At 41.0% G+C, this 12,587-nt stretch overlaps 1 protein-coding gene across 1 annotated transcript; it reads right to left on the bottom strand.

Annotated features, from left to right (window-relative positions):
- Positions 1–672: 672 nt before the first annotated feature.
- gusb (glucuronidase, beta) lies at positions 673–12,332 on the bottom strand. The gene is made up of 12 exons (XM_080040804.1): positions 12,071–12,332; positions 10,972–11,157; positions 10,668–10,849; positions 10,362–10,504; positions 10,058–10,245; positions 9,476–9,619; positions 9,176–9,354; positions 8,231–8,377; positions 6,316–6,400; positions 3,026–3,202; positions 2,412–2,547; positions 673–1,562 (listed from the first exon to the last, which is right to left on the bottom strand). Exons 1-12 carry the CDS (start codon positions 12,275–12,277, stop codon positions 1,411–1,413), a joined length of 1,926 nt encoding a protein of 641 aa, XP_079896930.1. The 5' UTR covers positions 12,278–12,332; the 3' UTR covers positions 673–1,410.
- Between the last annotated feature and the right edge of the window lie 255 nt (positions 12,333–12,587).

The following is a 12,587-nucleotide window of genomic DNA, read 5'->3' on the forward strand; positions in this document are numbered from 1 at the left end:
CATTTTTGGAAGCGAATGAAAGAAATACTGCAGGATGCACCACAAAAAAACAAAAAACGTTAAACAGTTACTGGCTGCAGATGCAATAAAATGCAACCCAACAGAAACCTTATGTGACATGGGATATTAAACTAAAGAAAAAGTATTGAATATGGATCAGTGATATCTGACACTATCCTTTTAATGTCAATACTAGTGCTGACAGACAGGTGTATTGGATTAGTAATCACCAATTATTGTATTAACAGCAATTACAGTTGGACCCAATCCAAAAAAACAAAACAGAAAAACATTAAGTACTGGGACAATAAGTCTAAAGTAGACCATAACTAGCCATCTAAAAGGGCTGTTGGTTTCACATAGGAAAATGTAAAGATGTTTCTGACTAGAAAGGAATTTCAAGGGGAGTCTGAATCTCCAGTATTCATCAAAACGTAACAACGATCAACCGTGTGATGAGAGTTAAAGATGTCACCATTGTCGATGAACATTTCCATTCAATGTATTGTTTCTTGTGAAGCACTAAGTGCACGTCATTTCCTTATTGTAAGGCACTCAAAGCTGCATATCTTGTGTGAAAGGTGCCTTATATAGTTATTGTTATACCAATTAACCCTTAAGTTAAATATAATAATGTTGGAAGTTGTTTGAAAAAGAGAAAAAAAGTTCACGATTCATGCTTTGCCTTTAATACATTGATTCATATCAAAAGTAATTTTCACATACAAAAATAAAACACTTTCATGATTCATGATTTGACTCAGCATTGTAATAAAAGTAATTTTAACCTTTAAAAATGTTCAAAACAGTCAAATGATTCACACAATGCACCAGGAATAAAAGATGCAATCCAATCAAACCGTTAACACTATTTTATGCCTTTTATATTAGAACGTGTCCTCAAACACACAGAGCAGAGGAATATAGGTCATAATGTGTTAACTCTTCTTTAACAGTGTCTTTGAAATGCAATGTACTTTCTCTGACTGGTTTCCACACTTGAGGAAAGGTCAAGTTTTTCCACCTCTGCCATCTGTAGCAGAATATCCCATAACAACTAAAACAATTGTTAAACCTTCAGTTAAGGTTTATTCTAAGGAAAACGTATCACAATTTTAAAAGGAGTATAAAAATTGAATGGTGCCTTAGACGAGACACTGAGGGCAAAATGTTTTCAGCATAAAAAGTGTCCGATTGCTTGCAAAAACCCTACAGCCCACATAGACAGCATAAATCAATTGGGTTTCATGGTGCTTCGACCTCATGTATACACACTTGAATTGCTTTAAAAAAAACAAGTTTTTCTATGTTTGTTTCGGGGAATCTGTCTCCAGAAACGGACAGTATTTTACCAGCACCTTTCCATAGTGTTAACATGTCCTTGACTGGGTGCCCCGACTAGCGGGTGGGTCAGAGTGAGCAGGGGTACTTGGTCCATGGAGGTAGTCTGCCTGTTTCATTGGCCAGCCTCCAGTACCTCTCCCTCAGGATGAATGCTGCTGCTTTGGGCTGCCTCTGCCTGCTGAACACACCCTTCTTGTTCCCCACCACACGGGTGATCCCTAAAGACACCAGAGAGAGAGAGGAGTATTTAGTCAGGTCGATAAGCACATTATTTGAGATTCTTTGAGTACATTTTTTCTCAATACCAAAAGCGAGAAAATATTGCACCCTTTAGGCCTGTATAAAAATGAGTGAAGCAATATAGGTTTTAACACCCTAAAACTCCGTATTAAGAACATGTTGTTTTTCTGTAATATTTTACAAGATATTCTACTAGTCTACTATTTTCTTCTAGCATGAATCCATTGTAGGAGGGTCTTAACAGGATCTAGAGAGACCGAGCGGTTTCGGTACGGTTCGCATTTATTTACTTGTCCACAGTCAAAGTTAGGAAAGGGTACCAAAATAAGCGAACCGTGCCATACCTATTTGTGTCACCCTTTTGTTTGGTGGTACCGAGGGTATACAGTATGTTTTGGTATAAGACACATCTCTAAACTTGATATCAGAGTCTGTTTAAATCCTGTCGCTATCCATGACTCTTTTGTTAAACATACTGACTACCAACATGACTCGACTTGATGGCATACCTGCACAAATAACAGATTACCAGTCTTGCAGGTGGAGGTGTTGATCACACACGTCATGTTTGCGTCGGACATGAATTCATAGGCTACATCATTCTTACAAAGGGTCCCTCTCATTAGGTGTTCAGTGCAGTGTGAGCAGTGAGCTTATTTTGTTACAGTGTTGTGTGCAAATTAGTCTCTCAAAGCCAGACCATACTACAGCAAGTAGTATGTGCAAATTGGACATTTTGGACTTTTCTAAGTAGATTGACCCCCTGACGTTCTGACACATACACAACAGGATCATTGTATACACAGTGGGGGAAATGACATCATTACCTTGTAAAGTCATGAAGTCGGCAAAGTTCCAGATGAGTTCTCCAATGACGTAATGCTTCCTCTTCTGGTCGAACACGTCGTGGTAGCTCTGCAGGACGGCCTTCTGGTACTCCTCTGTGAACATCACAGGTGGGTCCTGGAGAGGGGAAAGGACAGATTCTTACACCTCTGCATTAAAGTGGCACAATCAGAGTACGTAGATCTACAGGTCCATTTAAAAAAAAATTATATAATAAAGAAATTCTGTGACACTTTCATCTATTCTAGATTCATTACACAAAAAGTGAAATGAATCTAGAATAAACATACTTTCCAGATGGTTGAAATTTCTGTATTATCAATCCTTTTTTTGATTGGTTTTATGTAATATTCATATATTTTGAGATACTGGATTGTATTCCATGAGCTGTAAGCCGCGATCAATCATCCATATTAAAACAAAAGACAGGCCTGACATATTTCACTTTGTGTAATGAATCTAGAATATACTGATGTTTAGCAAAATCAGAAAATCGTTGCAGCTATAGTTTGCAACAGAAATAATAAATATAGATATAATTGCTTGTGTGCTAATGGTCAGGTGATCGGATGCTTATGTGTGTGTGAAACCTTACACTGTGGAGCCCCGGCACTGCGTCGGCCCCATATTCACTCTGGATGATGGGTTTCTGGTACTTCCCGTACCAGTTCTCAAACTGAGTGTTGAGCTGGATGGGGATGACCTCCATGTGGCCAGGGTCATGGTACCAGGAGAAGTAACTGTTTACACAGATAACATCCACAAAGGGCGCCTAGGGACAAGATCAATAGAAAAAACAAGACTTGTAGACATACTATTCAACATGTCCTTGAAGTTTCTGTTGCAACATAATAAATGACAAATAAAAGCTGATTTTATTGCTCCTTTTTGTTAATAGATGTTTTCATAATAAAGCAATGTTGGGCAGTAGTGGCGAAGTGGGTAGGAAGATTGTCGGAGGTTCGATTCCCTGCCTACCCGCCACATGTCGAAGTGTCCCTGGGCAAGACAGTGAACCCCAAATTGCTCCCGATGGTTCAGAGAGCGCCTTGCATGGCAGCTACTGCCATCGGTGTATGAGTGTGTGTATGAATGTGTGAATGTGGTAAGATATGTAAAGCGCTTTGGGGCTGAGAAAATCGGCTAGAAAAGCGCTATATAAGTCAAGTCCATTTACCATTTAGCCCTCAGGTAAACAAAAAGAGTTGAAAAGTGGAATTCAGAGCTACTGTACAAACTAGTGGCTGCAGGTAGTCCGGACAAACTAATCGCCACCTTAAGGCGACAAACTACACCCTGAAAAACACTCCTCACTGCACAGGAATGTAAACAATGTCAGCAATTCAGTTTGCTTTTGGGTAAACAAGAGTTTCAGAATTCCAACAGATATACATCTGAAACTCAGCAGGTCAGTTTAACTTTTACTCCCTTATTTTTTCCTTCCGGAACTTTATCAAATTCACAGAAGGTCATTATGTTGATACAAGAACATTTAAGGAAATGGCATGTTATGACTGATGGCGCCATGTAGCACTATTGTGTATCTTTTCTTTTCTGATAATCTTTTCCTTCATGAGTAACTTTAAATAGTGTGTAGAACTTCTATCTTAAAACACCATCTATGAGAATATTGTTTCTGGTCATCATCCGCCATTAAAGGCCCTGACAACATAAAGTGGAGGAAATAAGTATTTGATCCCTCACTGATTTTGTAAGTTTGCCCACTTACAATGAAATGAACGCTCTATAATTTTAATGCTAGGTTTATTTTAACAGTGATAGACAGAATATCAAAAAGAAAATCACATAAAAAAGATATAAATTATTTTGCATTTCATTGAGTGAAATAAGTATTTGATCCCCTATCAAAACATTGCTTAGTACTTGGTGGAGAAACCCTTGTTGGCAAGTACAGAGGTCAGACCTGTCTTGTAGTTGATGACCAGGTTTGCACACATCTTAAGAGGATATTTGGACCACTCCTCTTTGCAGATCCTCTCCTAATCTTTAAGGTTTCGAGGCTGTCGCTTGAGCTTCAGCTCCCTCCACAGATCTATTGGATTAAGGTCCGGAGACTGGCTAGGCCACTCCATGACCTTAATGTGCTTCTTCTTGAGCCTTTCCTTTGTTGCCTTTGCTGTATTTTTAGGGTCATCGGCGTGCTGGAAGACCCATCCAAGACTCATTTTTACGGACCTGGCTGAGAGAAAGAGGTTGTCACCTAGTATTTCATGGTACATGGCCCCATCCATAGTTCCCTCGACGCAATGAAGTCCACCTGTCCCCTTAGAAGAGAAACACCCCCAAAGCATAATGCTTCAACCTCCATGCTTGACTTTGGGGATGGTGTTCTTGGGGTCATAGTCAGAATTCCTCTTCCTCCAAGCATGGCGAGTCACTATGATACCAAAGAACTTGATTTTGTTCTAATCTGACCATATCACCTTCTCCCAAGCATTCTCTGAGTCGTTCAGGTGTTCATTGGCATACTTCAGACGGTTCTGTACATGTCCCTTTTTGAGCAGGGGGACCTTACGGGCGCTGCAGGATTTCAATCCATTACGGCATAGTGTGTTACCAATGGTTTTCTTGGTGACTGTGGTCCCAGCTGCCTTGGGATCATAAACAATCTATCTGTGTAGATCTGGGCTGATCCCTCACCTTTCTCATGATCATTGATATCCCACAAGGTGAGATCTTGCATGGAGCCCCAAACCGAGGGAGATTGATGCTCATTTTGTGTTTCTTTCATTTTCGAATAATTCCACCAACAGTTGTCTCCTTCTCACCCAGCTTTTCGCCAATGGTCTTGTAGTCTGTTCCGGCCTTGTGCAGGTCTACAATCTTGTCCCTGATGTCCTTAGACAGCTCTTTGGTCTTGCCCATGAGGGAGATGTTGGAGTTCGATTTATTTACTCTGTGGGCAGGTGTATTTTCTACAGGTAACAAGTTGAGACAGGTGTGTTTTATACAGGAAACTAGTTGAGAATACTGTTTGAAAGCACGAGGACTAATCTGTGGGAGCCAGAATTCTTTATAGTTGGTAGGGGATCAAATACTTATTTCACTCAATGAAATGCAAAATAATTTATATCTTTTTTTTTAATGTGATTTTCTGGATTTTCTTTTCTATATTCTGTCTATCACTGTTAAAATAAACCTAGCTTTAAAATGATAGACCGCTCATTTCTTTGTAAGTGGGCAAACTTACAAAATCGGTGAGGGATCAAATACTTATTTCCTCCACTGTACATGTATTTTCTCCAACAACTTAGTACTAGTATGAGTTTTGTAGCCCTACATGGCTTATGTGGGGAAAAGGTGACATCATTCACTTCAGCACTGATTTCTACAGCTACAGAAAAACATGTTGGTCAGCGATTCTGGAGAATACTTGTTGTCAATATCAACCTGTCAAAATCAGAGAATATCTACTCACGAGTCTCTTCCTGTACATACTGTGTCAGCTGAAAAGAAATCCAGTGTTAATACACAGCCTAGGCTCTGTGAACGGGCATGTTGCCTGCTACGGTGGCCCCCTTTGTCTACATACCAGTTTACAGAGCCTATGGCTTTGTACTAACACTGTAATGTCACACACAGTATGATCGGATCGTAGGGAGATATGCACTGATTTTGTACAAGCGTTCTCCATAATTGCTGAGTTCCACCTTTAAGTCACTTGCAAAAATAAAAAAATGCACTAGCACTTCCCTCAATACAAAATTATAACAATAATATAATAATAATAATAATAATAATAATAATAATAATAATAATAATAACGGCTTTGTGGTAAATAATAAATGTAACAATTAATAATATGTGTGCTGTGCAGGTGTTTGTATTGGCATACCGGTGATATTGACGCAAGCAAAAACTCACCCCTTTGTCCCTGGCAAAGTTACTGTCTGTGATAAAAGTGACGGGCCGGGTAGGGTCCAGAGCTTTGGTATGTGATATCAATGTCCTATAAAGACAAACAAAGAAAGGCAGGCACCCGTTTCAGGACTTTAATGATTGTACTGTTATATCATCACCACAAGGTCACAACACACTTCTGTTCATTTTCCACCCTAACTTTAATAAACTGCTTTAGTCAGTTACAACTCCAGTGTGACAAAGCACATGTCTGTGCGTTTGAATTATCATGTGTACACCGTGTTCTCCACACACCTTTGCTTGCTGGGTCCCCAGTTGGGCAGGTTGAGTATGTGTCTGTTCTGTTTGTCTTTCTGAAGCCTTGGAGCTAGAACTGAGCTCTAGCTGTTCAGGGCAGCCCCAAGAAGACTGCTGCTTGCATTCCACATATACTGTAGTGAATGGGATTGGCTGTGGCTGTCAAACTAGCAGTATTTTTCTCCTATAGACAACCATAGAGGCAGTTTAAAGCTTTACATGTTTTAAAGTTTTTAAAAATGCCCCTAAAAGTGGAGGACTACTAAAGGAACTAACGTACGTAGTTTGGATGCAGTAGGCTTACAATGGGGACATACTGTACTTTTTCTTGTTAATTTCATCATACCATAGCGCCTTGAAACTTCCTATTGCTTAAAGTCTCACATTCGCTCGCATGTTGGTTGTTTTCACTCGGAGGCTCTGTCGATGTGACTTAACTTCCAGTGCGCAATGGATTGCAGGTCAGAATCACCAAAAAAGCATGCCGATTTCCACACTAAGAATGTATGTGGATTGGAACGCAGCCCAAGTAATAATTGGCATAATGGGAGGGGATAGTGAATGATCATGCATCCTCAAGGGTCAGTGTGTGTTTGAATGAATATGTTGATCCATTAATTGAATGCTTCACATCTTAACAACATCTAACCAAAAGGACAGAACAAGTAGGGGAGAACGGGGTAAGTAGGCACACTTTTTACTCTAGTGAGAATTGCTCATCACCAAAACATCTGTCAATAGCCATTCCTACATTAAATTGAAGCTTAAGGTGTTGGCTAGAAATGTGTGTCTCTCTTTTTTTCCAACTTATTGTAATGAAGAAGTAATTTACCATCAAAGACACTCTGACACATTGTGACAACCAACCCCATCAAGGGGTCGGTTGTCACACACTATGGGGTTGTTTGTCACAATGTTATCTTAATGGGAAAAATCTTAAAAAGAAGGCAAGGAGGCAGAACCAAATTTGAATGTTTAATTGCATTGTCAAGTTGACAAATAGGCCTACATAACGTTCTGTAGCCTTGGCAGCTGGTCTAGTTTGGGATGCACTGGGTTGTTTTGATTTTGTTGCCCTTTTTTCTTTTGCTTGCTAGCTGCCTTTTCCTGTTCTATTCTTTCCTTCTCTGGGGTGTCAGTGAGGATACAGCTTGACAATTTATTTCGTTATTGGGTTCCTTTTCTGGCTGCAGCCTTGAGATAACATGTGACAACCAACCCCTCAAAAAATTTGACGACCAACCCCAACTTGAATTTCTTGCTAGCATCAAGGCCAACAACCATCTGACAACTAATTAGCTTGCTAACCACAATCTAAACTATAGTTTACCCTTCACACTTTCTGAGGGTAACAAGTGTTTTGTTATAAACCCATTGTGTAAAAGCCTAGAAGAAAAATACTGAGAAGCAAAATATTTTGAATTTGACATGAAAAACACAAAACATCCTCTCACCTGAAATGCAGCTGTCTTCCTCCAAGGAAGTCTATGTATGTGACCTCTGATCCCAATTCTGGACCTTTTTTATATCAACATTTCAGAGCTAGCGTGCTCTGGTGGCGAGATATAACGAATGTGACATCCAACCCATGTGACAAATTACCCCGTTCTCCCCTACTCACTTGAAATAGTATTCAGCGGGGCGCATCTCTGCCGCCGGCTCATTGGCTACTGACCACATGACCACAGAGGGATGGTTCTTGTCCCGACTCACCAGCTCGTCCATGACGTCAAGGTGATGGGCCAGGGAGGCGTTTCCAAAACTGCGGCTACACCGGCAGCACAGCACAAAGGACACAGATTCATTTGTGAGTATTGTACTTTGATAAAATGAAAAAAATTAGAACTCAATATGCTTTAAATGGTCAGATTTCCGAAAATTGGTGCTCACAGTTAATTTTGATATTTGACTTTAAACTGTAAATAATCCCATGATTCTTCTTTTGGCTCTATCCCCCCCCCCCCCCCAACAGATTTAGATCGAAATTCGTTATTGCATGTTTTCTAATGTGATCAGCTTTTTCAATTAAATTCCAACCCCAAAGTCAAATGCTTTTATTTTCAATATGTTGTTGAGAATTTGCCTTTTCTTTATTCCGAAAAGAAATCTGGTAATACACAGCCAATGCTCTGTAAACTGGTATGTAAAACAAAGGTTTTGCAAATAAGGGACCCACCGTAGATGGCAACATGCTCGTTTGCAGAGCCTAGGCTGTGTATTAACACCAAATTTATTTTCAGTACACACACAGTAAGGAAAGGTATCAGATCATGAGAAGATTTTCACTGATATTACAATGACAAAAAGTCTTTCTGACAACAAGCATTCTCCAGAATCGCTGACTCCACCTTTAACTTAGACAAGGTGATGTTTCTTGCAAATATATACTGTATTTTGCTGCTTTACCATAACGACAGTCATAAGGTTTAAGGGACAGTAGCAGTGGACACTACACATACGTCTGCACTCATACAGTAACACAGTCACACTGTTTAGTGTTGACCACTCTGAACCCTTCATCAAACACACAGCCAAAGGTCACAGAGAGGCGAGCAGTGACACTCACATGTCTTTGATGCCCACCCCCGGGCACTCGTCTATCACCACGATGCCATGGCGGTCACACATCTGCAGGATCTCCTCTGCGTACGGGTAATGGCTGGTGCGGAACGAGTTGGCCCCCAACCACTTGAGTAAGTTAAAGTCCTTGACAATCAGGGGCCAGTCCAAGCCCTTACCTCGAATCTACAACATTAGGTGAACAGAAGAAGGTAGGATTGGATTATTAAACTGAAGGCAAAACATGTTCATGCAGAAATGTTTTTTTCTTCTAAGCTCAATGCTCCCCTCTAGTGGCACTACTCACGTCAGAGTCCTCATGTTTATTAACCCCGTGGAAATAGAAGGGCTTGTTGTTGATGAGGAACTGGGTGCTGGTGACGCTGACTGTGCGGATGCCGACTGGTAGAGAATACACATCTTCAGATGTTGACCCGTCCATTAAGCGGACCTACATATTAAAGAGCAGATGTCAGAGCTATATAGAGAGGTATATACGAGGGTTTTTTCTCTCTTTTTTGTATGGCGTTTGATTAGTGTAAAAATGAAAAGAATTGGTGTACATATGGAAACAGGTGTTTATAGCTGCACATATTGATTAAGATGATTATTAGAAATTTAATAAGGGGTGTGAATTAATAAACTATAGCTTCCTCCAGCTCCTTTTCAGACACATACGATGCATTTATAAATGTCTATAGTTTATTGCACTTTAAAAATGTTCTAGTTTTGTTCTTCGGCTGTTGTTTTACACTTGCTTGTATTTTTTGTATTCTGTTTGAACTAAAGGAGAAATGAATGAACAAATAAATATAAAGTCTTGTGGTCATACTCATGTGACCTGCATCTACATTTCAATGTAAAAAGTCCCTTTGACATGTTGCCTTACCTCAATGGAGTAAAGATAACCTGGATTCTCATGCATCAGGTAGGGCCACCACAGCTTGACATCTACCACCTTTAGCACTCCAGATGACTCATTGGAGGAGGCTACACAGTGGCCATCTTTGTCTATCAAAGTCACCTTCATGTTGACTGTGGATGCACCTTGGACTGATACTTTGTATTTCACCAAACCTGAAACATTGGGGAAACAACACTTGTGAACATGCCGCATAAAAGTCTTAAACCAGTTTACTCTTACAAATGCTTTGGTGAAATGGAGTTTATTGTTTTAAGGTGCATTCATTTACCAATGTTGTCTGAGAAGTCAGTAACCACGGTGATGTCATCCACATAGGCCTTAGGAGTAGTGTAGAGCAGCACAGGGCGATGTATGCCAGCGTAGTTGAAGAAATCAAAGTAGATGTTCTGCACAAAAAAACCCTCAGGATACCTGTAGTAAAGTACAATGTCTTCATTATGTGAACACTCACTGACAGGCACACAGTTTACTGTCAGCCAACCAAATGTCACATTGAACTAGCAAAGGGCTACATTCTCCCAGTAAAGAAAATGAATGTATAACATGTAAATGGAAGAGAATCAAAGCTAGTTACTTTGACTGGTCGCTCATGTACTGGATGGTTCCTGGAGGGAGTGTCTGCAGGGTCAGGGTGTTGTTGACAGCTATGGTGACCCTGCAGGGCACGGCTGGGCCCTCACGGATCACACTGCCTATCTCCGCCTCAAAGGGAAGATGGCCGCCTTCGTGCTCTGCCACTTTCACACCGTTCACCCACTACGGGAAGTAAAGACATGGATTCCAAATCAGCCATGTCAACTCATTACTAGAAGGAATACATGTCATATCTTCAAAGTGCAATGATATCATGCAGAAGACTTTTATGTTCACACACTCACCACTATTGAATAATAGTGAGCGCTCCCCACTCTGAGAACCACTCTTGTTCCTTCGTCGGTGAGCCAGCGGGCCGGCACCACCACCTCTCGCTCATACCACACCCAGCCAATGAAATCTCTCAGTGTGGGGTCCTGGGTGATGTCATTGTAGCTGGCAGGGACCGGCATGTCAATCACTGGGCCAGTCTAGGGGTAAATACAGAATTCCGTGTAAAAGCAAAACAATAAAATGTATAATTTGGCCTACTTTACATGCTGGATCTGCAGTACTCTACAGCCACCGGGATAATAGTAATCAACAAGTACAGTATATGATGAGGCCTATGTGGGCTAGTGTTTGGGCCTCAAACTTGTACTTAAGCCCAGTATTAAGTACAGTACCTGATTAAATGTACTTAAGCAAAGTAGGCTATTAAGTTCCTACGTACCTGAGTAAATTATATTAAAAGGTGGAGTCAGCGACTCTGGAGACGAATGTTGTCAAAATCACTATGCAAAATCAGTGAATCATCACCTCATCATCCGCTACCTGTCCGTACTGTACGGTATAAGCCTTCAAGATAAGAAGATTTGATAAAAAGTGATTTTGACAACGAAGATTCTCCAGAATCACTGAATTCCACAGTATTAAAAAGGTAGAGTCAGTGATTCTGGAGAATGCTTGTAGTCAAAATCACTGTACATTGTGTACCCTGGATTTTTCTTTTGGTGTCAATAGTAACACAAAATAGTAGCACATGGCTCTGTAATCTGGTATGTAAACAAAGGGGGGCAACCATAGTTAGCCACATGCCCGTTTACAGAGCCTAGGCTGTTTATTAACACTGGATTGTTTTTAGTGCACACAGTATGGACAAGCAGCAGATCATGAGGAGGAGAAATTCACTGATTTTGACTGAAAGTGAACAAGCGTTCTCCAGAATCACTGACTCCGCCTTTAAGTAGCTTTCCTGAGTAAATGTACGGTAGGCTACTTAAGCACAGTAGCCTTGGCTACGCGAATTACAGTCATGATTACAGTGCCTGTGTAACTGTTTGCTTGGCACCGCTGCAGACAAAGTGCGCAGCTTCACTTTATCAGCTCTGCTATCGTGCTCACCTCTATCAGGCGACTTTTGTACCATGCCCTCTGGAATCCCTGGTTCCTGGTCGGGGACTTGTCCGCCCTGAAGCTCCACAGCCCACTCAGCTCCTTCACCTCTCTGGAGACAGACTCCCGGGGGAAGAGCAGCGGATTGCCCGCATCAAACACGGCCCACAGGCACAGGAGACGGACCAGCCCCCCGAGCCTCTCTGAAACAGCCATACCGAACACACGCTCCGGAGGAAGAACTCTCGGAAAGTAAAGCCGCGGTGCTGGCTTGTTTCTGATTCAGTCACATGATTTAGTCGTTGGTCACGTGACGGCCTATCTGCTTTTTAAAAGTGGTTTTCGGTCTATGTTTTCGGTTACTGTCTCAAATGTATGTAATGTATCGACATTATTCTACTGTTTCGGCCACCAAAAAAGAAAAAAAAATATGAAAGCTTGGCCTTGATAGTGAGGCTATCGCTATAAAGATAATTCGAAATTACGAGACAAAAGTCAATTATGAGATAACAAGTTCTGGTAGTGG

Source organism: Ammodytes marinus, assembly GCF_949987685.1.
Source record: "Ammodytes marinus genome assembly, chromosome: 14".
In the NCBI taxonomy this organism is placed as follows: domain Eukaryota; kingdom Metazoa; phylum Chordata; class Actinopteri; order Uranoscopiformes; family Ammodytidae; genus Ammodytes; species Ammodytes marinus.